Source organism: Anser anser, assembly GCF_964211835.1.
Source record: "Anser anser genome assembly, chromosome: 17".
Classification (NCBI taxonomy): Eukaryota; Metazoa; Chordata; class Aves; order Anseriformes; family Anatidae; genus Anser; species Anser anser.
This window is the reverse complement of record NC_139738.1, coordinates 5,025,073-5,052,069: the sequence shown is the minus strand read 5'-3', so window position 1 is coordinate 5,052,069 and position 26,997 is coordinate 5,025,073. Positions and strand designations below refer to the sequence as shown.

Here is a 26,997-nt window from a genome sequence, read left to right as displayed (position 1 = left end):
TATGATTGTCAACTTGATGAAATCCCCCCGGATGTAATGAGCTGATTTTCTGCTGTTAATATTGCATCTGCTGATGAAGGATTCGTTAGGATAATGGAACGAAGCTAAAATATAAATGACTCGCTGTCAAGAAGCAGCTTTTGCTTGTGTTCTCCTGACAGTTCCTCGGCCATGGCGAGGGAGTTGTGTGTGCTCTGCACACGTCTGCGAGGTGTGCGCGGTGGTTTGGCCCTGCGTGTGCAGGGACACACGTGTCACAGCGTGTTCCCTGCGAGCCCGCAGCCTGGGGAGCCTGGAGCCAGCGTGCCCAAACCGACCTGGGGCCGGGGGACCAGGCACCGTCGGGTCTGTGCCCGTGGGGACCCAGCGGGGCTGCCGACAGAGAGAGGGGCCAGAGAGGGTCCCTGCGGCGCTGGCCTGGGGCTGCCCGGAGGGCACGGGTCTGCACTTCGCTCCTGCTCCTTTTTTTGTAGCTGCCCTGTTCCTTTTTCCCTTGTGTTTGTTTCCGGAGTGGCTGTGTTTTCTTTCCAAACAAGAGAAAGCAGCATAAGCGTGCTAGAAAGTGAAAGCGGTCTTGGCTCGTAAAGCTTTTCGAAATGCAGAGTATTATTTTCAGTGACAAATGCAAAAAAGGTTTTGATAAAAGCAGTCGTCTCGCTGCTGAGCGGTAATCTTACACCTGTGCCTGAAATCTCCAGGTTGCACCGGCTGCTTTGAGAGGTGGGATTGGTTTTCCGTGCAAGGAATAAAATGGGACCCGCTCCATCGCCAAGGGGATTGCAACTTGCCGGCGGTTTTGCGCGCGCCTCCCCGGTGCCGCCGTGCCCGTCCTGGCACGGGGCTGCGGGTGCTGAACCCTCGCTGTCAGATGTGCAGGGAGGGGAACCCAGGAAAATGTTTACAAGCATCTTCGGCATCTTAGACTTTCCGTACACTTCATAAAAGCATTAAGCAAAACGTAGCGTTGCCAGCCCTTCATTTTACCCTGTGCCTAAGGACATTTGGTGTTTTCCCTCCAAGTCTGTGTTTCTGGACACAGGAGACCGAATGAGAATCTCAGCTTTCATTATTTGTTTGTGTTTTTTTCTTTTTAATCGCATTTCTAGCTCTTCAGATTACCAAGGAGGAAAAAAAAAAGAATGAAAACATGAACTGTAATGGCTCAAAAATGAAATTAAAAAAGGCCCTGCTTTCTATTATTATTTTTCAAATCACATTTTTAGCCAATAACGTCGGGGATCGGAGCAGTGATTTTTTTTTTAATAGCTGGAGCTGACACTCCGAGCTGCGATGCTTTTCCCGAGGTGTGAGGCCACGATGCCCCGGCCTCGATGCCCTGCACACCCCGGGAGCACATTCGGGCGCTTGCCCCGACCGGCACAGCCCTGCCTGGCCCCGCTCCACTTTTGGGGAGTTCCTCTCGCTGCTCAGAGGCTGCTGGCGAGGAGCGGCGTGCTTTAATTGAATCGTTCTTTACAAAAGACCATGCATATAAATGAGGGGGGAGGGGGGAGGCACAGGAATACCACGGTAGAAATTTTGCATTGAAATATGTTCGGTGGAAAACAGCTTTCTGACGAAATTAAGAGCGTCTGCGGGTGGGTATAGACGTACGCGTATCGCTTCTCCAGCCCTTCTCGTGGAAACACTTCTTTTCTCTTCCCTCATCCCAAACCCGACGTGGAGGAACGTTTCCAACTGGAGTCTGGCTTCCCCCCAGACCCTCGGCAGGAGGACCGCGCCGTTTCTGTCCAGCGTCCTGCAGGGATCTGAGCAAGTTGTGCAAACACGAAGCGAGCGGAGCGCTGGTCGGGGAGCCCCGTCGCAGCTGGGACCTCTCAGGTTCTCGGCTCCGGTTTGTGTGCGGTGGCACCCGCAGGTCCCCAGCACGGTGGCAGAGCCTGGCAGTGTGTGAGGATGCCACAACGCAGCCTCCTGAACCCGGTGGGGTTGGGTGTGATTATGGCCTGTGCTGGCTGCGGGCCTGTGCCCCAGCCCCCAGGAACCCCTAAAGAAGCCTCCTTGCATCAGGATTTCTTCTGGCGAGCCAGAAAACTGGGGACACGTAGCAGGGGATGGGAGTTACCCCCGGTGGGAAGGTGGTGCAGGAGAGGTGGAGACCCCTTCGTGCTCGGCACTTTCCAGGGCACAAGCTGTAAAGCTTGTGGGGGAAGCTGGTGAAGACCCGCAGTTCCTCTGCTGCTTCTTGGCAGCAGTGACACAGCCAGTCCTGGCAACCGAAAGTCATAAGCTGGACTCCAGAAATGTGAGATCATCCCAGAAGTTTGGAGACGGAGTAGTAAATGCCCAAGGGTACGGCGTTCTTGGACTTGCTCTCCGAATCCTTCGGTGCTTCTGGGCTTTTCTCTGCCTTGGCGAGGGGGCGGCGGTGGGCAGGGAGCTCCGACCAGCGGCCGGCCCTCCTGGCATCGCGAGGCTTTCTGTGCCGCTTGCCTAGAGGCAAAGAGCCAGACCCCGAGCCAGCGTAAAGCAGCCCTGCTCCCTGCCTCACACCCGCTCGGGCTCTGCTCCCAGCCTCGGGAAACTCTTTTGAGGAATTCGATTGCAAATTCAGGCGCTGCTCGGCTGGGACAGCGCGGTGCTGCGGGAGGGACCTGGCCTCGGGCAGGCTCCACCTGCAGTGAGCAGCCTGGGGGAGATCTCAGCCCCCCCACGACATTTTTTCCCATTTTCGCCCCTGTCCAGGTCCCCCAGAGCCCCGCAAGCCCCCGCACCTCTTCCCACAGGCCGGGTCTCCCGGGCCAGCGCCTGGCGCGTATCAGCGTGTTTCTGTGTGTCAGGCTGATTTTTTTTTTCTGGGGTCCCCTGCTTCATCATTATCTTAATCACTGTTGTGTTAAGTTTCATGCTTCCTTTGACCTTTATTTTCGGCCTGGTTATGCTGTTTATCTGCCTCTGACACTTGTCCCCTGGTGCTATTGCCAGGGAAACCCAGCGCAGAGGCCTTTCCCTTTCCCCCCACCCCCTTGTCCCTTTCTGTTTAATTTTTTTTTTCTTTCCTCCTTTTTCTTTTTCTTCTTCTTTTTTTTTTTTTTTTTGTCTTTTAACATGGTTTTCCTAAAAAGTTTTTTAATCAATCAAATTCGAGGCAGAAAATAGGCTTGGTCACGCCTGGTCCTTGGGTCGTGTGACACTCACTCAGGGTCCTGACAGCTCCTCAAAAGGGGCGCAGGGGCCGGGGGGGCGGCAGCGCGTTTCCCCAGGAAAGGCCCCGTTTCCATGGCACTGCCCCCACCTCCCCGCCGCCCCCCGGCCCCAGGCCCTCGGCCCCGCACCCGGGGCGCTGGGAAGCGCTCGTGCCCTTGGGGGGGGGCCGGCGGGGGCCTCGGCCTCGCTGACAGCTGCCGGGGTTCTCCACCACCGGAGCTCGCGGGGAGCCAGCGGGAGCGGCGGGCCGTTCCCCAGGGCCCCCGCCGGACCCGCATAATCAGGGGCTCTGCACAAATGCCCCATTTTTCATCCCCGTCTCAGGCGGTTTGCTCCCAGAGGGACGGGGGATCCCGGGCGCTGCGTGCGCCTCGACAGCCCGCGGTCGCTTCTCCCTCTCGTCCCACTGCTTCCTTCGCTCCCATCCGCCCTGGGACACCCCGTCTCCTTCTGCTGCCTCCAGCTGGGGTTCAAGGCCCTTCCTTTACCCCCCCTTGCCCCCAAAACTCTCTTCTTGCCCCCAAAACTCTCTTCTTCCACTCCCTCCTGGCCGCCGTTTCCCCACATGCCCTCTCCAGTCCTCCATTTGCGCACGGTCTTTCTCTCTCTCTCTCTTTTTTTGTAATTAATGATTAGTTTTAATTGGTTTGCTTAGGCAGCCTGACAGCAAATTAGCAGGAGCTGGCCCGAGGCTGCCGAGTGCCAGGTTTGGGGACTGCGGGCAGGTGCTGGGCAGGAGGTGAGGTGGGATCCTCACAGCGTGCCCGGGGCTGGCAGTGCCGGGAACACGACGGTGACACTCGGGGCTGCCATCTCCTGTCCCTCTGGCTCCAGAGGTGGCCAACGATGCCTGTCTGGGGTTTCCTCCAGGATGGGGTTGTTTCCAGGGTGGGGTTTCCTCCAGGATGGGGTTGCTTCCAGGATGGGGTTCCTCCAGCATGGGGTTCCTCCAGCATGGGGTTCCTCCAGCATGGCCACCGTGCCTTTCCACCGCCCCGTGCACTCGTTGTCCTCTTCTTTTTTGCATCGCCTTCATTGGGATGGGATGGGCTCTGCTCAACAGGTGTGGGAAGAGGGCAGAGGGGGGCAGCACGGGGTCCCCCCCGTGCCCGGGGAGCCGTGAAGCAGGCGGCTCTACCCCGTGCTAAAGGCAGGTAACGGGGAGGGGTGGGAAGGGAAGGGGGGCTTTGCTCTTTTCTTCCTTCGCCGTGATTTCCCTTCGCTTTGCTTTTCTTTTCTTTGCCTTTTTTATAGCTCCCATTTTTCTTTTTTATGAGAGGCAAACGGCAGGGTTCTCCCAGGGCTGGGAAGAGTGCTCGGTCCCAGGCTGCTCCCAGCCAGATGGAGGGGAAGGGAAGGGAAGGGGGGCAGCGGGCCCGTAATCCTGGGGGAGAGTTGCGGTGAAAGAGGGTTGGGATGGAGCCTAGGACAGTTAGCGCGTTGCTTTAGGAGGAAGGGGCGGACCCTGACCGATTTGGGACGCTTGCTACCCTCATTTTCAGCCCAAAACTTTGCTGGCAGCACTGACTAGTGAATGTAGGGGCCACCCCGGGGACGTTCCTGTGCTCTGCTGTGCCCTCGAGAGGGGCCGTGAGCCCTGCTCCTCCCAGCCTCCGTGCCCGGGCAGGGCCCCACAGCCCAGGGCCTGGGCTGGGCTCGTGTAGGAAAGGGCCGGGGTTGGTGCTGCCTTTTGTTCTAAAACATCTCCTCAGCAGATGGCAAGGCCCAGCTGCATCTCTAGAGCAGCCCAGGGTGTTCCAGCCCTTCTGCAAAACCAGGGTTTGTCAGGCTGGGGACCTCAGGGGGTGTTTCTTGTCCCCAGCAGGCCTGGACCCTCTCTGTTGTCCTCGCCTCAGGTGTTAATGCGCGCTTTTCCCCTTTCTGGACACCGGTCTGAACCTCCAGCCTTGTGTTCGTGTCTACATATGCCTTTTTATGATATCCAGAGCACATGTAGAACTGAAATCAGAGGGATCTGCTGTCTTCCCGGGATTTGTGTCAGGCAGGAACAGCCTTTTCGTCAGCCGCACAGGCCCCTGCTGCGCTCCAGATTCACGAGAGACGGAAGCCAGCGCAAACATGTCTGCTAGCACAGCCCCGCGTGGTGCTCAGCTGCGAGCGTGAAGCCGAATGTCGTGTTGGGATAGCCCGGCCCCTTCCCCAAACACCCTGGTGGAGGTGCTGGTAGTGCGGGTAGGGACCGGTGCTTGTGGCCCCAGCACCTCGGGGGCTCTGGTCCCAGGGCTCACTCCCGCCCGGGCCTGCTCAGGACGTGCCGCTCTGCACACCCGTGCCCGGGTGTCGCTCCCCAGCCCTGGCGTGGCCCTAAAGAGTCCCTCATGTGGCTTTGTCAAGGCTTTGGGCCTTAGATGGGCTTTGGGCTTCTCCAGAGCAAGGCGAGGGATGGGTCTGACTCCACTGGGAGAGGGACGAAGGGTGGAGAACACCTGCTAGGAGAGGCGTGGGGGCCGCCCGGCTCATTTCACTCCTGTGTGATCTTGGCTTCTATCCACAGCTGCCGTCCCTGCAATGGCAGAAGATGTTTTGAAATGCTGCAAAGCTTCCATGTCCGGAGTGCTTGGGAAGTCGGCTTTCCCTTCCCACCCCTCGCACCCTGTCCCTCAGGGAGCGGCTTCTCGCTTCCCTGTAGCTGTCCACACTTGGCTGCACTTCTGTGAGCCAGAAGGGCTCAAGGAGTTGCCGTGTGCCGACAAGACCGGGACAGATCCAGCTGAGCCTGGTGATGACCCCAACTCCATGCCGTCCGTTTGCCACTCACGTGTTGGCTGGTGCCGAGGGGCGAGCCCTGCTTGCTTCTCTCGGGCCAGGCCAGCGCTTTGCCGTAGCTCCTGCTAACGGGGCACTCGTGGCACTCAGTGGAGCTCGAGGCCTGAGGAGCTCATCCTGCACAGCGTTTGCCAAGCGTAGTGTCAGTATAAGAGTGATGAGGACGATTTTTAAACTCGGTAGTGCTGCTGGTGCATCAGGCGCTGTGCAAAGTGAGAGGAAGGCATGGCTCCCTCCCTGCGAGGGCGGCCGCCCCTCTGCCGGTGTCAGAGCTCTCGGTGATGTGGGTGTCAGTGTTCAGCCCCTGCCTTTGCTGAGCTCCGTTACAGCTGTGTGGCTCATGCCGACTGAATGGCAGCTGGGGATCACCTCTGCTTCACCATGGAGCGCAGGGAGGGAAACTGAGTCAGGGAGCCGAGGGCGCCGAGCGACGCACTCGGAGCATCGGCATGATGCCACCCGGAGCACTGGCACATCCCTTGGTGCCAAATCCGACCGAGGGGAGCAGAAAGCAGCTCTGCCTCCCACCCCGCCACACGCTCAGCTCGGCCTTCTGCCTTCCACTCCTCTTCCTCCCCAGCACCCGCGGCCGAGCCGGCTCCTTTAAGGCGGGCGCGCGGGGGAATTGCGCGCGGTGCCAGGCTTCGCTGCGAGCGCCGCTCCTGCTTCCCCCCCGGAAAGTTTCCTGCCCAATTGTTATGTGCGATCCGATCTGAAAGTTGCTCTCTAAGCTTCTTGTCACATTTTGACTTAATGAAGTGCAACTGGAGTGGGAATTGGGGTTCATCACGCCAGTCTCACTGCGCTCCCTTGTTGTCAGAAAACAGGGGCGGTTGGGGACCGTAATGCAACGCTGCAAGTCGTTATCATTCCGGTCAGTCTGTTTAACACAAAATTAAACAAAGAACTAATTAGTGCCTCATGAATTAATAAATGCGCAGTTGCCGGGTAGGAAGGGGAGGAAAGAAAAAAGGTTGTTGAAGGAAAGATACTGAAAAAGTCGAATTAGGATGTTGTGTCAAGGGGAAAAGGAAAAAAAAAAAAAAGAAAAACGAGTCCACTTTGGCAAAGAGTTTGGATCCGTTGGTTTCCCTGGAATAAGCTCCCTCCTCCTCCTGCTCCTCCTGCGTCCTGCTCGGCCGCTCCACGGCAGCTGCGTTGAGGCGGGCACGGGGCTGAGGGAGGTCTGGATTTCTTCATGATGTTCCCTAGAAGCTGGAGCTGGGATCCGCGGCCAGTGGCCAGCTATAAATATTTACCCGAGGAGCTCGGTGCCTAGGTGCGGGAGCCGGGCGCTGCGGGCTGGAAGCCCTTCCCTGGGCACGGGGAGGCTGCGGGGACGGGGATGGCGAGCGGCTGCTCTCTGTCCCAGTACCGGGGAGCCCATTTTTTTACGGAGAGGGCAGTGGGGACATGCGGGGTTTGTCTCCCCCCGGCTCGGGAGGGAGCCCCCTTGGTCTCGGTGGCTCAGGGGGAGCTGGAGCAGGTGGCAGGGAGGAGGCGAGGAGGCAGGGGCAGGCAGGACGAGGTGGGCAGGCAGGGGCAGGGTGCGGCGGCACCCATGGAGGTGGCAGCGCGCTGCTCGTTTTCCTGCAGAATTCGAGATTGTCCCGGGGGCAGCGTGTAATCGGGGATTAGCGATGTCCCGCAGCGCTCCCCCACCCCTGCACCTCGCCCAGGCGGGGAGGAGAGCCCGGGGCAGCCGATGCCTTGCACCGACACCGTGTGCCCACCCGGCCGGCCCTGTGGGTGCCGTGCCGTGCCATGCCGTGCCGTGCCACGCCGCGCTGCGAGCAAGAGGGCTCTGCTCTGGCGCATTGTTAGGCTGGGAAGCAGGCAGAGCTGGGGGAGGGAAGAGTCCATCCTTAAGAGGACATGTCAAGTACAATTAGCGTTATCTGTCTAAATATGTACTGGGAACACAGAATACAAGAGGAGGCCTGGCTGGCTTTAATGGAGACATATGCAAGGTCATATTGCCTCATACAATCCCCCAATCTGATTTGGGGATTACACATTCTAAGTAAATTGGCGTTATTCCTCTTGCATCATTGATAAGCTGCGGCCGAAAGAAGGGGAGAAAAAAAAAAAAACCAAAACAATTAAAAACTCCAACCCAAGAATTGACCGTGCACGGGGGTGAGGGAGCACAGCCAGGAAGGCAAGGAGAGTTATACAGAGAGCTGGGGAAGGGGGGGACAAAAGGCAGAGAGAAAAAAGGAGCACGGCAGAATGGAAGGAGCAAGCAGGAAAGAACAAAAGGAAGAAAAAGGTGGCAAGGAGAGAGGGTGCCCGGCCGGGAGAAGGATCCCAAGCCGGGGAGCTGAGTCCTGCCCTCAGCCTGCCCAGCCCTGGGGTTTGAGCAGGGAAGGAAGGAGGCAGCTGGTTGCACATCTACACCCCGGGAGCTGCCTCTGCTCCGCATCCGTCTGTCCACCTGGGACATGTCACCAGCTCCTGCCCGCTCTGGGTCCCGGCCAGCACCCCGCATCTATCTTTGGTGCAGCGCGCTGGCACCGCGGCAGTGCGAGTGACGGCACAGGGCAGCAAGGTCCCTAGGGACAGGGGCAGGCAGCAGCGGCAGCACGGCCTTCCCCCAGCCACGTCCCCGTCACTTTCACCCTCGGTGGGGCGTCCCCAGGGGGCTGAGCGGGTCACACGCTGCTGTGCCCCGGGGAGGGACACGCGCCGTGAGCCGGGGCTGGGGCTCCTGGGTGCAGCCGCCGGCTCCCCGTGCCTGACCTCGGGCTGGTTTTTCGTTTCACTGCCACGTCGCGGGCAGTTGTGACAGCTGTTTCGGCAGCCTGGCACTACGGAGACGGCAGGGCTGGGCCAGGCGCCCTCGCCACGCAGCGTGAAGCCCCCCCTGCTCCCTGCCACCTTCCAGCCCTGGGAGAGGGAAGTCCCCGGCTGGCTGCTGTGGCACCGTCCTCCCCCGGGGCGAGCTCTCCTCCCGCCCTGCTGTGCGGGATAACCCCCTCCGGAAGTCTCACGGCACGGCTTTTATGCTCTGTCACATTTTTGGAACATATGGTTTTAAATAATTCAATTTACTTTTCATGTGTTTTGCTGTGACTTTTTTTTTTTTTTCCCCCTGTCCCTTTTTCTCTTCCCTCCTCGCTCTCCGCGTTCTCTGGGAAGGAAGGAGCGCGGAGGAGGGGATGGGGGAGCTCAGCGCCTCGGGCCCCTGCCCTGCACCCCTCGCCTTGTGCCCCCCAAGTCACACGAGGGAGGCTGCCCACCGGGCTGGTGAACCTCTGGGGGTCAGCAGGGGAAGCGGGAGGACTGCGAAGGGAATAATTTGGCACGGAGCAGAGGGCACCCTTGGATGTGCGGGGGCTGAGCAGCACAAGGGCTGCCTGGGGAGCAGGACCCAGGCCTTTAAGAGCTGTTCTCTCTCTGCTAAATCATGCCCAGCCCTTGCTAGGTGCCTCCTGCGCCACGAAGTGCCGGAGCACCGGGTGTCTCGTGGTGTGCACAGCGCTGCACAGGGCAGCCGGGAGCAGCAGGGCACTTGGTGAAGTCCGGGTGCCCCGTGCTGGCCCCGCTGGGGTGCTCTGGGGCTTTTGTGAGTGTCTAGGGTATGGCTATGGGTCAGGTTTTCCACGGGTGCTAGCTGTGTGCACTAACCGTCTCCTTTCTCTTCCCTCCCCAGGATGAAGTGAATTTAGAGCTAAAAACCAGGCAAGAAACCAGGCCTTGAAATCTCCGAAAGGTAGGAGAGACTTCAGACTGCAATGGGTATGTCACTACGCCCTCCTGGGTTCTCTTTTCCTCTGCGTGTCTCTCACACTCCATGGTCTGCTCTGCGGCCGTGTCTGCACTAGAGCTTCTGGGACTTGACCTGCGTCACTTGTAAGGAGGGATGCAAAGAGAAGAAGGTCTAACGCAGACACGGCCCGTGTGTGTCCTAATCCCGTCCTTGTCTTTGTACAGCAGTTGTTCTGGGCACCCGATCTTGTCACTTTGGGTTTTCCTCAACATCCTCCCTGCTGCCTCTGTCTTCACAGAGGAGCGCGTGAGGGCTCTGTGAGGAGCGTGCTGCTTCGTGTCCGTCCGTGCAGGCTGGTGGGAGGTGGAGAGGGGCCGGTCGGGGGATCGGATGCGATCTGTCCGCCGTCAGGTTTTGCTGAGCTCAGTTCACACACACAGTTTCAGGCGGCGATGCGCGCGCTCCCCTCCTCATCCGGCACATTTTTATCCATTCAGGCTGCGGCACCGTGCTGGCGGCGTGGCAGCAGCTCCGTGTCTCCAGCAGAAGCCTGACTTCTCTGGGTTTGCCCTTACCTGCACCCTCCCGCTCTGTGTGACCTCAAAACCCAACAACGTGGGGTCTCTAGAGCTGGCTGTTGGCTTGGTGCTGGAGAAGACTCAGGGGCTGAGAGCCCCGGGAGACAAAAGGGGATCTCAAACCCTCATCTCCATGTGCTAGGTGGGTCCCTGTGCCACCTGCTGAGAAGTCCGCATCCCTCCCCGCCGGCTGCACCCCCTGCAGCACCACCAAGGCTCTCCTCTCCCGTGGCTCCGCTCCTTCCCCAGGCACCAAGACAAGCCCAGGACGAGGCCAGGGGAGACTTGGCAGTGGTGTGGGGAGGCTGGGCGTGCTCTGCCCTCGGGGACGTCAGCTCAGAGGCACTGGGGGCGCTCACCCCCGTGTCTGCACCCAGAGCGTCCCTGTGGCAGCGGGGACCCCACGGTCCTGCGCAGGGAGCTGGCGGGCTGGGTCTGAGCGGGATCGGAGGGGCTTGGGGCTGCCTGGGGGCCGGGGGGCCCCGAGCCAGGCCGGGCAGTGTCAGAGGTGACCGGTGGAAGGCCAGTGTTATGTAAATACCGCTGCTGTAACACGGGGGCCTGAATGGCCCCGCGCGTCCATCCATCATTGCTGGGGAACAGAAGCCTCCCTGGGAGCACGGGGGGCCGGCAGCGCGGGGCGCGCAGACACAGGCAGCATGTGCCCTACTCATAAACTGTTTGTTTTCTTTTTGTCTCTCGCGTTTCGGGACGCCCCGCTGAGAGCAACTCTCGGTTTTGTCCTCGCAACCTCTCCCCCAGCCTCCCCCCGCCCCGCCAGCCCTTCCTTTTCCTCCCTCCTTACCCCCCACCCTTAAAAAAAAAGGGGGGGAAAAGAAGAAAAAAAAAAAAAAAAAAAAAAGAAAGTCCCCTGTTCACATTGCGGCTTCTTTCTCTGACTTCAAAGGCTCCCCATCATTGTTTGGGATCGGCAGGCAGTGGCCCTGAAAACGTGATCACAGCCGGGCACAGTGTAGGTCAGCACCGAGCGCCATGCTCCGAGCGCTGAAAGGAACAGGCAGATTCTTCCCTTTTCATGCTTCACAACCCTGGTTACAGCGCTCGGCCTCGCCCGCGTGCTCCTTGCTGCGTGGCTATTCTTGCTCTTTTCTCTTCCTTTTCCTCCCTCCCTCTCTTTCTCTCTCGGTCCCTTACTCCTCCGTCCATTCGCTCTCCTTCTGCCCTCTCCTGTGCCCAGCCTCACACGCTTTTGGCACTTTCCTTCCTTTCTTCCTTCCGTCGCATTTATTTCTCACACACTCTTTCCGGGCACAGCTCTGCTTCCTTCCCCCTTCTCCCTCTCTTCTCGTCGGTGCAGTTTTTATGTGATTCCCTCTTTTCTTCCTCCCTTTCCCCTCTCCTGCGGGTCAGGCTGGAGCCTGCTTTCCTCACGCTCGCCCTCCCTGCTCAGCAGCAGCCTTCCTCTGACATTTGCCCGCCTTTCTTCCCCTGTGATATCTCACGCACTGTGCCCTGAATTGCAGAGGTTCCGTAATCTCTGGATTAGCCCCAGACAGCCCGCAGCCCCGTCCTCCCCGCAAGGTGCAAGCCGCCTGCCTTCATGTGCAAGGGGCGAGCGGGGAGGGAGCGCAGCGCCTGCGGACGGAGCCGGCCCCTGAGCTGCCTCCCAGGCTTTGCTCCCCACCTGCGAGGAGCTAGCGGGCAGCATCGCATCCCAGCGCGTGCAGCCAGGCACCGACTTCGGGGGAGAGCGGAGGAAACGTTGGAGTCTCGTAGGTCTCCGCGTGGAACGCGACGCCGGCGGTGCTGCTGGAGGGCAGAGCGAGGCAGGGGCCCTGCGAAGCAGCTCCAGCGCTCCAAGCAGCCATCCCAGCTCGCTCCTACAGCGGATTTCCCACCTCGTTGCACCGACACCAGGGCCGGGCGGTGACTCCCCGCCTGCCCCAGCGGCACCCGGGGCCCCATTCCGGCAGGGGAGGCTGAGCCCCTCCGGTCCCCGCCGGGGTACGGCCGCCCCGGCGGCACCGCCAGCGGTGCTTGTGCCTCTGGTGATTTGTGAGGTTGTTTTAATGGCGAGGAGCCCACCAGGACTTGTCTCTTGCTAAATAGGCATATTAAGGGACATTGCGGCAGGGGTTATAGAGTAATAATTTGTCCTAATGAGCTGGTGTCACGTTCTCCTCGGCGGGGCCGCGCGCGAGCGGGAGCCGCGGTAGGAAGAGGCCGCGCTCGCTGACCTGTCTGCCCAGGTTAATGAAGTTCGGCGCAGGCGGGGGGCAGAGAGCAGGGGCTGGGCTAGCTAGAGCCACGTCTGGGCCAGCGGGGAAGGCTGGGGCTGTCCCCTGGGCTGCACGCCCTGGGACGGGCAGGGTGGGTGGCAGGACAGGCTGGGCAGCGGCTGTTCGAGCAGGGCCGTGCACGCTGCAGCAGAGGGCAGGGAAATCCAGGACAGGGGATTCTTGTCCCTGGGGACCGCCGCACCCTGTCCTCACTGGGCAGGACACGGCCATGGCCACCCAGCACCTCGCCATCTACAGCACAAGCCCCACGCGCCCTCTTCTTCCTCCTCCCACCCGCCTTGCTTTGCTCCTTTCACCCCCCGCTTCTCTTTGCTTTTCTCTGTCTCCGTCTCTCTCCCTTTCATCTACTCGGAAGGCTTTACTCTACTTCCTTGTCACCCTAATTGATTGCATTAACCTTTCAGCGTATTGGATTTCCCCAGCACCGTGCAGAGAGCACTGTGCAATATGCTTATAATCTGGGCTGTAATGGACAGGGAGCAGTCAACGAGCCCCTGCTCCAGCAGCTTCTGCTGACAACTTCCCGGGGAGGGGAGAGGGAGCGCGCCGGTGGGCACTGCCCCGCTCGCTGCTGCGCGGGGTGGCACTGCCGGCGTGCGAGGACCTGGCCGTCGGGGAGGTCCTGCGGGGGGAGCGGGAGGAGAGGGGCCGGTTTGACCCCACGCCTGTGATTTTGCCTTGTTTCGGAGCTCCCCTCCTGCAGCCTCGTCCCGCCTGCGCCGTGCTGAATTAACAGGGGCTGCGCGCCCAGGCACTTGCTGCCGGTTGCAGGGTGAGAAGGCAATATCCTGGAGCTGGGGGGCTTTCCCACCGTGTCTGCCTTTGCTTTTCCTGATAATTTTAGTGGATGTGGATTTGGGGAAGATGGACACTTCCCTGGGGGTTTAAAGATGGAAGGATAGGAGCGTCGTGCCCGTACCGGGCAGCACCAGGGTGCAGAGATCAGGAGGCAGAAGCCCTGAATTACATCTCAGGCTTGGCCTCGGATAAATCCTTTCACTTCTGGCACCTCGTTTCCCCCAGGATGGCAGAGCAGGGCCCTTTGCACCGTGTAACGTGCTGCAGGACAGCTGCAGGAGAGCGGGGCTGCCGGGAGAGCGGCTGCAGGGTGATGCCACCAAGTGTCACCGCTCGTGCTGGCTGCGAGGCAGCAAACAAACCCGCAAGAACGGCGGCGAGCACACGCGAGCGTTACAGGCTGGTGGTCAGGGCCAGCCGGGAGGGAGGCTCTGCCTTCTGCTTGCTTTAAAGGGCCGCAGCGATGGATCTGCCCCAGCCTGCTGGCAGCGGTGCCCCGCCGAGAGTGGCCCAGCCTCGTTCAGCAGCATGCTTCGAGCACCGTGCTGAGTTCTGCTTCAGCCGAATTCATCCAAGCACATACTTACAAGTTTCATTCAACACGGCCCGTAGGATGAGACCTGGACCCTAAGGCCCTTTTATAGGTCTCCTTTTATCCAGCACTTAGAACAAGGCAGGTCCTCGTTTCTGGTTATGGCTCACGGTGTGAAAACCAGTGGCAGTGGTGGGGTTTCGGACAACTTCAGAGGTCTGTAGCTCGAGAGCTCTGCAGCATCTCCTGGGAGGTGGAGGGATTCCACCCCGGGCTGCCCCAGGGCTGCTCAGCGCCGGCGTTTGCAAACTTTGCAGGTTCCTGGGCACACCGGGCGAGGGGTCGGGCTGTGTGGGGCAGGTGGGGTAAGTTCCCACTTTCTTCCTGCTTTTCTGGGGAGAAAGGAAGAAAGGCAAGAGTCAAAGAGAGGAAGAAACTTTATTCCAGGTGATCGTTCAGAAAAGTGGGAGGCTCCTTACAAGCCGGGAGGAGGTGGCTGAGGGGAGGGACTTTATTTTAGGTTAAACAGAGAAAGAATCGGAGCGGGGAGAGAAGGATGAGAAATGTAAAACGAGCGAGAAAAGAGCGAGCGAGAGCAGCACCTCCTAAATGGAAGAGTAAACAGGCACTCGGAGGCATTAACTTAATTGATTGTTCTGCAACAGGCTGAACGCTGTGTTATTCTGTCGCCGTGGCAACAACCCAAAAAAATTGTCAGCCTGTTTGGATGAAGTGAAGCGAAACATTCTCTAATTTGCGGTGATCCGGGTGTTTGTTTTCCTTCCGAAGAGGCGGGGGCTCTATTGATCTATTGTTTGCACAGAGCTTTTATTTAATGGCAATACGGGCGCGCGGGAGGCTGGGGTGTGCTCGGGGCAGGTGAGGCACTGCGGGCGGCTCCGCCGGGACCCCCGCTCGGCTTCGGGTGGCAGCGGGGATGCAGCAGAAGCCCAGGGGTGTGAGCTGTCCCGGGGAGCCTGGCTGAGGAGCGTGGCTGCGATGAGCCCGTGCCAGTGTGGCTGCCTCGCTCTGCCCTTTCCCCTTCCCTTTGGGTCCTCCTGTAGTGTGAGATAAGGGGTGAGAGCAGTGCTGGCACCCCGAGTCCCTTCCCGGACCCGTGCCGTCCCCGTTCTGTGTGCACACCCATGCCCGTGCACACGCTGGGCTTGTGGGGATGTCTCCGTGCACACGTGGTGAAGTGGGGCCGTGTTTGAGCTTTACCCCAGACCACAGCGGTGCTGAGATAGCCGAGTGCCCGCTCTGAGCTCCGTCCCAGCAGCACAGAGGGAACCAAGAACCCAGGAACAGAGAGGGAACCCTGTCCATCGAACAGCCTTCGTCCCCTGGGCTGGGGACAGTGGTGGCGCAGAGGGCACGAGACACCCCAGGCCCCGCGGGGGCTCGTGCTCCTCGTCTGGTGCACCCGATGCCAAGGGACGGGCGCTTGGCGGTGGGGGGAAGGCTGCCAGAAAGGTGCCACGCAGGTCTGGGAGCGAGCCCGCAGCAGAGCCAGCGGCAGGGTGGCTTGGGGCCAGGGAGGGAGGGAGGGAGGGAGGTTTCCTCGTGACAGAGGACAGGCCGCTCGCTGCCCTTCCTTGTGCGGGGTCCGGCACGTCACCAGGGCACATCCCCACGTGGGCAGGCCGTCCCCAGCACTGCCCAGCCGTGTCGCAGCGGCTACACAGGGCTCCCCAGCTGCTCCCTGTGATTTCAGGGAGAAACACCGGTGCCGAGTGCTGCAGAGCGCTGCTTTGCGGGGTGTGCAGGGCCAAAACCCGCTGTAAGTGCCCTCCCTGCTCCGTTCTCTGTTGTCTCGGGGGATTTTCCTCCCCTCCATCCCATTTGTAGCTCTCCTGCCGTTGCCTTTTCCCAGGGTAGGTTGCCGGTGGGCAAGCAGTGTCCCAGGGCACAGTGTCCTGCTCGGAGTCTGTCCCCTGTGCCCCTGCTGGGTGTGCTCGGGGGGCACCGAGGCAGGGGGCCCTGCCCGCCCCCGGGAGGAGGCTGGGCTGCCAGGGAGCGCGGGGTGGTTATTGGCGTCGGGAGAAGCTAAATAACCCTGTAACTGGTATGAAGGTGAATTCACGGTCTGGTGAGCACTGAAAATACGAGAGGGCTCTGAGACAGGCGAAGTGCGGAGAGGGGAATACGGCTCACCCACGGCTCAGGGCAGCGCTGCGTCTCTGGAGAGCAGTGCGGGGACGTGGACCGTGGCCGTGCTGAGCACCGGCCGCAGCACTCCGGCCCGGGGAGGGTGGCTCGGTACCACAAGCGCTGTGACAAGGGCAGCAGGCACACACCGCGAGCCCCCACGGAGAAATTTACAGCCGCACAGCTGCGGACAGCCCCGCAGCATCCGGCCGCACGGCCCTGCACGCATGGGTGGCGCCGGGGCTGTGCACGGCTGTGTGCACCAGCGTGTGGCCGTGCCGTGCCGTGCCGTGCCATGCGGGCTCACGGCTCTTCCTGGCCTCCCGCACGGGGACGCACCCACGGCCACGCAGGCGTCCAGGCGCAGAGGCTCGCGCCGCCAATACAGTCCTGTGCTGTCTGCATCAGGCTCGCAGTCAAGTCAAATTCCTCTCTGGTGTAAGCACACTCCAGTCAGGCAGCACAGACAGATTTATCCCAGCCTATCTGGAGCGTCTGCGCGGCTACCTGCTGCGAGCGGGAGAAGAGCTGCAGGAAATCTCTTCCCCTTCCAGCTGGGAGAGGCTGGTGCCTCGGAGCGCGGGGAGATCGGCAGCGAGGAAAGCCCCTTCAGCTTTTCACCTGGAGCTGGTAATCTCCCTGCGCCGAATCCCGCAACGGGGGGAATCGCAGTTGAAGCTCAGCCAGCGGTGATTTAGCGTTAGACGTTTGCAGAAGAGACTTTGATTAATTCGTAGTAAAATCCAGTAGCGCCCGGGTGCCAGCCCCACATTCCAGGGTGAGCCGGCGACCAAGGTGCGCGCTGGGCGGGCGCCAGGTGCCTGAGCAATCCCCGCGGAGGTGGCAGCGCCATCCAACCCGCAGCCTCTCCCTGCTTGGGCTCCTTAATTATTAATTTATTTTTCTCCCTTCCTTGGCAAAAAAATAGTATTTGGTAACGACCTCAAATTGCAAAATGCTGATGATTTGGAGAATGTGTCACAGAAGCTCCAGGGTGATAAAGGGGAGACGAATCCCAGCCAACAATCCGGCTCAGCCAGTTTGCCTATTTATTAAAGAAAAAGCCCAGATCATTAACTTTTTTGTTGTTGTTCTGTTTGCGGGCAACTCCCTGCTGGCAACTTTCGGGCGCCCAGTAAATTAAACCGAGTATCGGCCTGGTTCGGGGCAGCTGGAGCGCTTAGTTAAAGCTGAAACGCGCTAGAAACTGGGCTCGTTTCTGGTAGCGCATGAATAAACCCTTTAGGGTACCACACAAAAGTGCGCTCCGGCATAAAAGCGGTGTCAGAAAATCCTCCCTCGCTGCCTCGCGGAGGGTCAGGTATTGTGACTGGAGAGCCGAGCTTCTCCTCCCACTGCTTGTTCGCACAGTTAATTGCCCCTCGACACTTGGCTGTGCCGTGGTGGTCCCCGGGGATGCAGGGCTGGGAGAGAGCATCTGTAGGCACAGCCTTTGTCGGTTCCCCCATTGCCTGCTTGGGCTGGTTGTTGAATAAAGAAGAGTTCAGGGATGGGCTTGCCTGCCTGGTGCCTCTGTGAACGCTATCAGGGGAGGGTGATCACATCCCCCTGCTCCCGAACATCCCACGTGTTTGCTGGAGTAGTGCTCCAAGCTAAATCGGTTTGCTCAGGGCTCCAGCTTCCCTTAATTCAGTGTCAGGACCAGGCTTGCATGGCTATTATTCAAGGAGCTTTATCAGGAGCACAAAGGTAGCATCTGCCCTCCTGCTTCCCTCTGGGCATCGCCAGCTCTCCTGCCCTGGGTTTGGCACACCGAGACTCGAGGGACTGCCCCACGGAGCCCATTTGCAGGCAAAACTCGTTTCAGCTCCTAGAGAGCCCGGGCCGGGAGCTGGCTGCGGGAGCACGCTGGCTCGTCGCTCCTCCTGGCAGAGCAGCGCGGAGGAGCGGGGAACCAGCTCGAACGGAGGAGCTCGGCTGGGAACAGGGAGCGAAGGCTCTGCCGAGGTTGCCAGCCTCTCCCCGGCCCTCCTGCGGCCCGTGGTGCTGTGCCTGGGGCTGGATTTGGGCTTCGGGTCTCCGCTGCTGCCTTCTTCCCTCGCAGGTAGCCGCCTTCTTCCCCAGGCCTGGCTCGTGTCCCTCCACCACCAGCCCTCTGATGAAGCCTCCCCAGGCCCGTGCTCACGTGGGCGCTGATGGGAGGAGAAGGGTATTTTTCAAGGTTTCTGCTAGGTTTTTTTCTTCTGAAACACAAGGATGTGCAATTTTTTTAGTTTCAATTTAGCATTGGAGAATTTTATAATTTAGTAATTAAAATCTCTGATAGGCTTTAGAAATTGCAGCTAATTGAATTTAATGGGAAGATGATTTTCAATTTTATTTGATTACCCGGACCCCTGGCATTGGTATTTATGGGAAAAAAATGGGAAATGTGCTGTGTGGGCTAAGATGGCATAATTGAATTAGGGCTAATCGGATTTCTTCGTCATGAATTTCACTATAATTTTCCTATAATTTTCCATTAGATATCTAGTTTACAAATATTCACAAAGAAATGAAGCTCTTTCGGAATGGAGATTGCTGGCTAACAGGATTACGGGGACGATAGCTCGGCACTGCCAGCCCGGGCTCCTGCAGTAATGCAATCGCTGCGTCTGCCTCACACTTCCCGCCCGCCGCTGCTCCCCGCACCCCGCCGGCCTCGGCCAGGGCTCCCGCGGGGCCCCGAGTGCCGCACGGCCGCGCACGTGTCCTCGCGCACGGGCGCTCGTGTCCCACGCGGACGCGGCGCTGGCGCGCACCCGGGCTTGCGTGGAGCCACCGGCGTGTCCCCTGTGTCAGTAGCGGCGATGCTCGGCGGCCTCGTCGCACGAGCAGGGCCAGCCCGCGCGGCTGCACGCGTGGCGTGGCGTGGGCAGCTCCCTGTGGGCGCTCGTCGCCGTGGCTCGTGCGTGAGGGGCTCAGAGTCCCCGCCGTGGGGATGCTCCCATCATGTCCCGGAGGAGCAGGTCCCCGCCGAGTGCAGCCCAGGGTCTCCTTTCTCTGCCCTTGCTCCTTCTTGCTTCCGTTCCTGCTCGACCCAAGTCAAATCCAGAGCCCAGCTATGGAAACCGCCCCTGCTGCGCGCAGGACAGGCTGGCGCGCGGCTCCTGGGACACAAAACACCCTTGGGTTCTGCGTGTGCCCCGTGCCCCGCAGCAAGGGCTCTGCCCGGTCTGGGACCTGCCCTCGGGTCGTGGTGCCGTGGGGCTGCGGAGACATCCCACTGCCCCGCGTGCTGCTCGGGGCTTTGCAGGGACAGCTCAGGGCTGGCCCAGGGTGGCGCTTGCTGCCTTTGCAGGCAGAGCTCTGCAGTGCCAAGGACCTGCCCTGGCCGCGGTGCCCAGGCAGGACTATCCCCTCGCTTCCTCGCCCTGAAATCCCCAGGCTGCACTTTTAATCGCTGTAGTAAACTGCAGTTAATTGGTAGCGCATCCAAACCCCTGCCACTCCTTGCCCCCAAGTCTTCAGGGCCCCTGCGGAGCAGGAGGACGCGCAAGGCTGCCGTCGCTGCCCCTGCGCAGTGGCCAAGAGAGGGGCAGCGTTGGGCAAACGGTGGGCGCTGGGGGCTGGGGGCGGCTGGAGGAGCCGTGGCCACGCGGGGGGAGCCGGTGTCAGACCTCTCGAGCGACGCCAAGGGGGAGGACTTGGCCGGGGCGATGCCAGCAGAGCCTCGCCCGGCACACGGAGGCTCGGCCCAGCCGCTTTGGCAATGCTCGCGGGGCGCCGTGTGCCAATAATGTGATTGAAACTGAATTGAGAAGGAAGGAGGGAAAGAGGAGGAAAGGGAAAGAAAGCACGGATTGTCTGCTCCTGCCGCCCAGGCCCCGAGGCCTCCGGGCGCCTCCCTTGACGAAACAGAAATCAAACAAAATTACAGAAATAGGGCAAGAGCATTTGCCTAATAAACTCCCCAAGCAGGAGCAGGAGGAGGAGCGCGGTGCTGCCAGATCTCCAACCTGCAATCTGCGAGCCAGCGCCCTGAGCCCACATGAATCCAGAGCACGGCCCCGGGCCCCGGGGTCAGCTCCAGCGAGGGAGGGAGAAACTGCCAAGAAAATGGGCTCAGCATAAAAAAAAAAAAAAATTAAAAAAACAAAGAGACGCACAAAGGGGGATGTCCCACATATCAGCGTGACTCACCCCCTGCTCAGCCCTGGCACACCGTCTGCGGGGAAAGCATTAAACTGTAATAATAATAATAAATTAATCATCCTTCCCCCTCCCATTGCACTTTTCATCTGAGGATCTCTGAGCACCTGGCAAACATTAATTACCGAGAGCTCCCGACGCCCCTGGGAGGGTGGGAAGGGACGAGGAGAGAGCGCTTCACCTGCCGCGAAGGGCAGCCGACGCTGGGGTGGCTCCGGCCGCGGCGGGGCGAGGGGTGCTGCGGCCCCAGGCTGCCAGCGACGGGGTGGCCGGAGCCGTCGGGGACCCGAGAGACTTTGTGTCCCGGGGGGGATGATGGCAGGGGAGGGGGGTACCGCCCTGGGGAAGGGGTATGGGGTCCCCAAAGGAGCCTCCGAGAGGGGGAAGAGCGTCCTTTTCTTGGGTAAGAGGCAAAGGAGGGAGGATGGGGAAATAAAACCTGATCCTGTGACTGGAGATCTGCGAGATAGGAAATCGGGCCTCGCCGTTGCGTCAGCTGCAGGGCGTGGACTTCACCTGAAAAAACACCTCGGCGAGTTGTTCCCGCCAGGAGGAGTGGGAAGGACGGTGGGCAGCCGGCGGAGGGGATGCCGGGGGTGTGTTTGGGGTCTGGGGGGGGTCCCACGCGCCGCGGCGGAGGGGCATGCGTGTGTGTCAGCTGAGGGGAGCGGGCAGAGCGTGGTGTTCCCTGCTGGGGAGCATGGGGCTGGGAGGGGCGGGGAGGGTTTGGATCCCGGCGTGTGGAGGTGCTCGGCCGGTGCGTGTCGAAGAACAGGTATGATCAGAGGGCCGCGTGCGCGCGGCGGCGGCGGCACGGCCCCGCCACAGCTCCCAGGGAGCGGCGGAGGCGAGCGGGAGGATCCCCGGAGCGCGGAGTTCGTGGAAGTGAACGTGGAGAGGGCTGGGTGACGCGGGGCGCAGCGAGGTGACGGGGTGGCTGTCACACGCCTCGCACCTGGCGGAGGCGTTGGGCCCGAACGGAGCTGCCGCAGACCCGGCGATTATCCACGGGCGCTCCCGGGGCGGGCGCTGGGCGGCAGGTGCCGTAGCGCCTGCTCGGGCAGAGGGAGCAGGGCAAGGCCCCGGCGGGACCGGGGTGACGTTGGCTGGGCCCACGTCCCTGTCACCGTGTCCTGCGGATGGGCAGCACCTGGAGGGCAGCGCCAGGTGCCCGTGCCGGCCAGAGGAGGTGGCAGGGTCACAAGGCAGTGGTGCTGATCCCTCGCCCGCCTCACATTAGCCTGACTTCACTCGGTGGCCCAGCGCCACGGCTCGGCTCGGGCCCTTCGCTTCTGCCTGGGCCCTCGTGCCTCCTGCTGCCACTGCTGGCCCCGGCCCGGCCCCTTTTCACCAGGCTTTGTTTAGATTTTTCCGGGAGAAGCCAAAATACTTGTGGTTTTTGTGAACGACACCCCCTGTCCGCTCCCTTCTGCCTGCCCTCCGGCCCGGCGTGCCGCCCGGGCGCTGTGGGCCTGCCGGAGCCGCGTCGGGGCCGAGCTGCAGGCGCGGAGCCTGCCGGTACCGGCTGCTTTCGGCAAGTGCCTTCCTTCACCCCTGCCTCAGTTTCCCCGTCTGGGCAGTGGGGTAGTGGCGCTGGCCTCCTTCAACACACACATTGAGTTCTGCTCATAAAAGGGATTTAGGAGCCCCGAGTTCACGGCTGCTCCCCGCGCTGCCAAGCCCGCGGAGCCAAGCGCGGTGTGTTCCCAAAAACAGCCTCCAACCTGCTCAAAATACCTATTTAATCAGGTAAATAATCTGTTCGTTTGTTTTAAAGAAAGAGCCTTATATCTCTGTTTACCCAACACGCCTCTTAGAACCTCCCTCGCATTCTTTGCCACTTAGAAAAATAAAGCAACAAAAAATGAGGAAATTCGCTGCAAAAAAAATATAATAATAATAATAATAAAGTGGTGGGGGCTCGGCGCAGTGCGGAGGTGATTTCCTGAGGGGGTAGCGGGTGGGGAACGGGGCAGGGAACCAGGAAGGGAACGGGGCAGGGAAAGGGGGCAGGAATAGGGGGAGGAATTGGGGCAGGAATCGGGCAGGGGAATCAGGCAGGAATAGGGGCAGGAATCGGGCAGGGAACCGGGCAGGAATAGGGGAAGGAATCGGGCAGGAATAGGGGCAGGGAACGGGGCAGGATTAGGGGAAGGAATAGGGGCAGGGAACCGGGCAGGAACTGGGCAGGGAAGGGGGCAGGAATAGGGGAAGGAATCGGGCAGGGGAATCGGGCAGGGATAGGGGAAGGCACCGGGCAGGAATAGGGGCAGGAACCGGGCAGGGAGCGGGGCCGGGGAACCGGGCACCAGTAGGGGAAGGAACCGGGGAGGAACCGGGCAGGGAAGGGGGGCAGGAACCGGGCCCCGGGGCCGCCCTCCCCCTCTCCCCTGCCCCGCCGGGAGCCCCCCGCGCCCCCCGGGGCCGCCCCCCGGGGTGACCCCGCCGCGGCCCGGCCCCGGCCCCGCACCTGCCCCGGGGGGGGCCCGGGGGGGGCGTGGTGGCCCCGGCCCCGTCCCCGCCTCCCGCAGCGCCCGGTGCCCGCCCCCGGCCCCGCTGCCCGAGTGACTCGGGGAGGACCGGCACGGCGATGACATCAGGGCTGTAACAACTTGTTATTCGGGAGCAATCAGCCGCAATTAGGTATTAATTAAGTATTATGAAAGTTGATTATTTAAGTGAATTCGGCTTTCGGCTCTCCGACTATGGTAAGTACAGCACAATTGTCCGTCGCCCGGCTCTGGCTGTGTGTGCGTGTGTCCCGGTCCCCCCCCCCCCCCCCGGTGCCCGTCCCCATCCCGGTGCCGGCCCCGCTCCGTCCCTTTCCCCCCCCCCCGCCCCAAAACTTTTCCCGGGGGCTCGCCGGGCGGCGCCAGGTGCTGCCGGGGCCCCGCAGCCTCTTTCGCTTTTCTTTCGCTCGCTTTACGGAAGTCGGCTTCCTCTCCCTGCTCCCCGGTCCCCGCTCCCCGAGCCCCGGTCCCCCCCCCCTCCCCGGTCCCAGCCCCGCAGCCCCGGGCCGGCTCCGCCGCTTCCCGGCAGCCGGGGCCGGGCCCGGGCCGAGGATGCGGAGGGGAAGTTCTCGGGGGTTTTGAAGCGGCTCGGCGCTTGTGTTTGTTGTGAGTTGTGTGGGCTGTTTTCTCTTTCATTTCGTTCCCCTCCTAAGCCCCGGCGTCTCGCCGGTGAAGGTTGCCGGTCAGGTTCCTGCGCTGTCTAAATGAAAAGGAATTTAATTTATTTGGGACAAGGCAGTGTCGGACGAGGAGGCTGCTTATTACATTTAATGAGTATTTATTTATTTTTTTTTCCCCCCTCTCCAACCTGGGCGATACCTGGGATGGGTTTGTTTTCGTCCTTTCGGTGTGGGGTGTGCGGGACCTCCCCACCCCTTCCAGCCGCCCGGGCTGGGGCCGGGGCCGGCGCTGGGCTCCGAGGCCTCAGGACCAGGCGTGTGTCGGGCCCCAGCTTTCCTCGGCCACCCCCTCTGCCTTTCGGTCCTTTCGGTCGGGTGTCAGGCCAGGCTCCGGCACCGGCCCCTGTGGCCGTGGCCGCCCTGGGGCAAGCTTTCACCTGCCCCTCACAACGCAGAAACGTCCCCAGTTTGGGGGCTGTAGGAATCCCTCGGGCCACAGCCCGCTCGTGTGGCCGTACCTGCTGCCCCAGCAGGCCTAAACCCTTCTCCCCCACCAAAAACCTAAACGGCAGCGACAGGCCAACCAGGCCTGCGCTGGCGAGCGCCACGGTCGGGGTAATTAGCACCGGGGTGCGTGCCTACGTGTGTGTGTGGTGCCTTTTTTTTTTGTTTTTTTTTTATAATAAGGACTACGATAGTAATAAACTGGTTGATGATTGACTGGGCCTGAACTATGTACCCAGATATTTTGATCGAGGGGATAATTTTGTCGTCGTCTGTCTCGTTGATTTATCTATCTCCCCGATGCCAGGGCGCGAGCGGCTCGGGGAGCGCTGCCACCCGCGGGCGCGACGGTGCCGGCTCTGCCTGGGCCCGGCCATGGGCGTGCGGCTGCTCCCTCCCGGATCAAGGAGCTGGGAGGCCGCGTGGGCGGCCCAGGAGCTAAGGATGTGGTGAAACTGCGGGAGGGCGAACGCTTTCAAGAGTCATAAACAGCGATCGGCCCCTGATCTCCAGCGTCTGGAGGTCCTGGGATGGAGATGGGATCGGCGGCAGCTGCCTGGTGCCGCGGGCTGGGCAGGGGAGGTGGGGTGGCTTCTGCTGGATGTGTCCCACGTACCCAGAAGGGTCAGCCCAGGCAACGAGTGTCCCCAGAAGGGACCCTTCGTGGCCTTGGGAGAGCCACGCGCTTGTCCTTCCACTGCCGTGCGGGTAGCGTGGGTTTCGGTGCTCGGGTATGGGAACCCAGGGCCCCAGCGAGAGCCATGGAAATGAGGATCTGGGAGATCTGTTTAAGTCAGCATTACGGTCTGTGTGTGGGTGAACCCGTCTTGTCATGATCTCAGGGCAAAGACCTGCCCCATAATCACCACCTCGAACCCTTATCTGCTGGGGCCAGCTTATCTCCCTCCTCGCTGCCTCTTGAATCCTCTCCAAGCCCCGAGGCTGCGGCTCCCCGGAGGCAGTGCCCGAGGGCTGCCCGCGCCAGCTGCCAGCTGGCAGAGGCGAGTCCGGAGGGGTTCCTCTCCCGGAGGGACCGGGTACGTGGGGTCTGACAGTCTGCTCTGCCCAGGGCTTTCTCAGCTCAGGCAGTGCTTGCGCGGACCTTGGAGGGCCGGCAGCTTTCACGGTGCTGAAGGGTTGGAAGGAATTCAGGGACCGAGTCCATCCACCCAGGATCGTGGCAAGATGTTCCCTCCATGTGACTTTCTGCAAGCCGGGTTGTAAATATCTTGAGTGACTGGGCACCTGTCACTTCCTTTGGGAAACTGTTCCCCAGCCTAATTATCCTTGGTATGAGATTACAGGAACTGATCTCAGAATGGACACCGAGAAACCTATGGTGGAGAGGTTGAGAAACATCTAATTTTCCACGCAAGGGGTTATTTTGTGACTGTTTTGTTAAAGCTTTATTGCTGTTTGAAACACCCAGCAGATAGGAACACCTCCTCTGGGCTCGTGCCAGCTTTTTTTTCCTTTTTTTTTTTTTTGGCAGTGCAGATTTTTGGCGAGAGGCTGGCTCGGTCAAGGTTGGTGTCACTGCTGTGAGAGTTCATGGTCTGCGGGGGCTCACACGGTCTGTTTGGGTGCTCGGGTCACTCTCTCGTAGCCCTGTGAGATGTTTGGTGGGCACAAAGCATTCGGGTGCCTACATTTACCTAGTGAAGACCCTTCTGTAGGAGAATTATTTACCCAGGCAGGGATTAATGCACCCACCACGGTGTTGAGCAGGGCCCAGCCACTTCTTGAAGGGTGTGCTGCAAGGCCAGCTGAGGCCCGTAGGTGTGTTCCTGCTGGTTCGGTGCTGGAGAGCAGCAGCTTGCAGAAAGACCAGAAAATGGGTCCCCGAGTTACCCTGCTGTTTCCCTGCCCTGCCGATGGCCCGCTGGGTCCCGTTCCGTGTAACAGAGAGGGGTCTGCTGTGTCCTCCCACTGCAAAACGGTGTCTGGGGGGGACAAAGTGCACCGAAACCAGCCGTGAATGGTACAGGCACCTCCGCTGGAAAGGAGCAAGTGTTTGAGGTGCCACTTCTGTGCCACCAATTTCTCTCTGTTTTTTTGGGGAACTATTTATGCTTCCACTCGGTTTCCCACTTGCCACTGTCAGTGAGGGCTCTCCAAGGTGGGAATTTGTGGGGGTTTCTCCTGTCCCACTCCCGGTGCTTCGAGAGCACTCAGCTGTCCTCACACTGGGAGCCCCGGTGGCCACTGTGGCTCTCCCTCTGCCACCGGCTCATCCCCCTCGGCTGCCGCCTAGCCTGCAATTTAGGTTTCCCTCTGAAAACTCGGTTGAAAGTATCCAGAAAGTAATGAAAAGTCCCACGGGAGGTGCTGCGTCTCCCACCTCCAGCTGGGCGCCTTCCCTCCCTCCCAGGGCCGCCGCCGCCGTTCCCAGGGCTTGGCGAGCGCCGGTGCCACCCAGGGCTCAGCTCCCGGGGGTGCTGACGCTGCCGAGGCCGCGCTGGCCCATCCAGCTGGGGTTTGGGAGAAGCAGCGGCGGCCTCGTCCTCAGCCGCACCTCGCCAGGCAAAGAGGGGGCAGAGGAGGCTTGGCTGGGAGCAGGGGAGGGGCAGAACCTCCAGCCAAAAGTCCCACGCGGCACCGTCTCCTCCCCTCCGGTTCAATGCGGACTGGATCAATTTGGACGTCTTCAGCAATAAAAAATGCCGATGTCGTCCTAATTCACCAGGCCCCGAGATGACAGCAAATTTACATTTTTTAATTAAACTAGCAGCCAGTTTTTATGAGAGGGGGCTGGGTTATGCAAATCAAATGGTTGTGTACGAAAGATTAGGAGAGTTTGGGAATAAATTCCACAAATGCTAATAAAAAAAAAAAAAGAGAGAAAATGAGAGGGGGGAGAGAGAGGGACATTGTTCCATTAGCCCCTTTTAGACTGATTTCCCTGGGGAGAAAGCAATGGGGGGTGAGAGATGGCGGCGGCTTGCGGAGACAGGTAAAATCCATTTTGAGGATTGAGAGCCCCTTGGACCAGGACCTTGTTGCTCCGTTTCCTCTCGCAGGGGAGATGGAGACAGACATCAATAGCAAGAGAAAAACTTGCTGCCTCTAATCCTGGTGATCCTGCGGGCTGGAAAGCGGTCGGCCTCCTGCTGCAGGCCAGCCAAGGGGTGCATGGGGGCTGGGGGACACGAGGAGGTATCTGGGTGGTGGAACAGGACCTGGGGGGGCAAGGCCAGGAGGGCACAAGAGGGTCCCCAAGGGGCTAC

General features: G+C 60.5%; 1 protein-coding gene and 1 long non-coding RNA gene across 7 annotated transcripts in view; one reads left to right on the top strand and one right to left on the bottom strand.

Moving 5' to 3' along the window:
• Positions 1 to 26,997, top strand: part of CASZ1 (castor zinc finger 1) — a 183,652-nt gene that overhangs the window by 75,030 nt on the left and 81,625 nt on the right. For 2 of the 6 annotated variants that reach the window (XM_083802600.1, XM_083802601.1), the window contains exon 3: positions 9,611 to 9,696. In XM_083802600.1, the coding sequence (XP_083658726.1) occupies positions 9,693 to 9,696 (4 nt within the window). In that variant the 5' untranslated portion in view covers positions 9,611 to 9,692. Of the gene's footprint in view, positions 1 to 9,610; positions 9,697 to 20,641; positions 20,733 to 22,659; positions 22,845 to 26,997 lie in introns of those variants that run through there. The other 4 variants (XM_083802602.1, XM_083802603.1, XM_083802598.1 and 1 more) reach the window with 4 other exon arrangements.
• LOC310883013 lies at positions 10,628 to 20,168 on the bottom strand. The gene is made up of 2 exons (XR_014573288.1): positions 20,128 to 20,168; positions 10,628 to 18,188 (listed from the first exon to the last, which is right to left on the bottom strand). It is a non-coding gene; the product is annotated as an uncharacterized lncRNA (long non-coding RNA).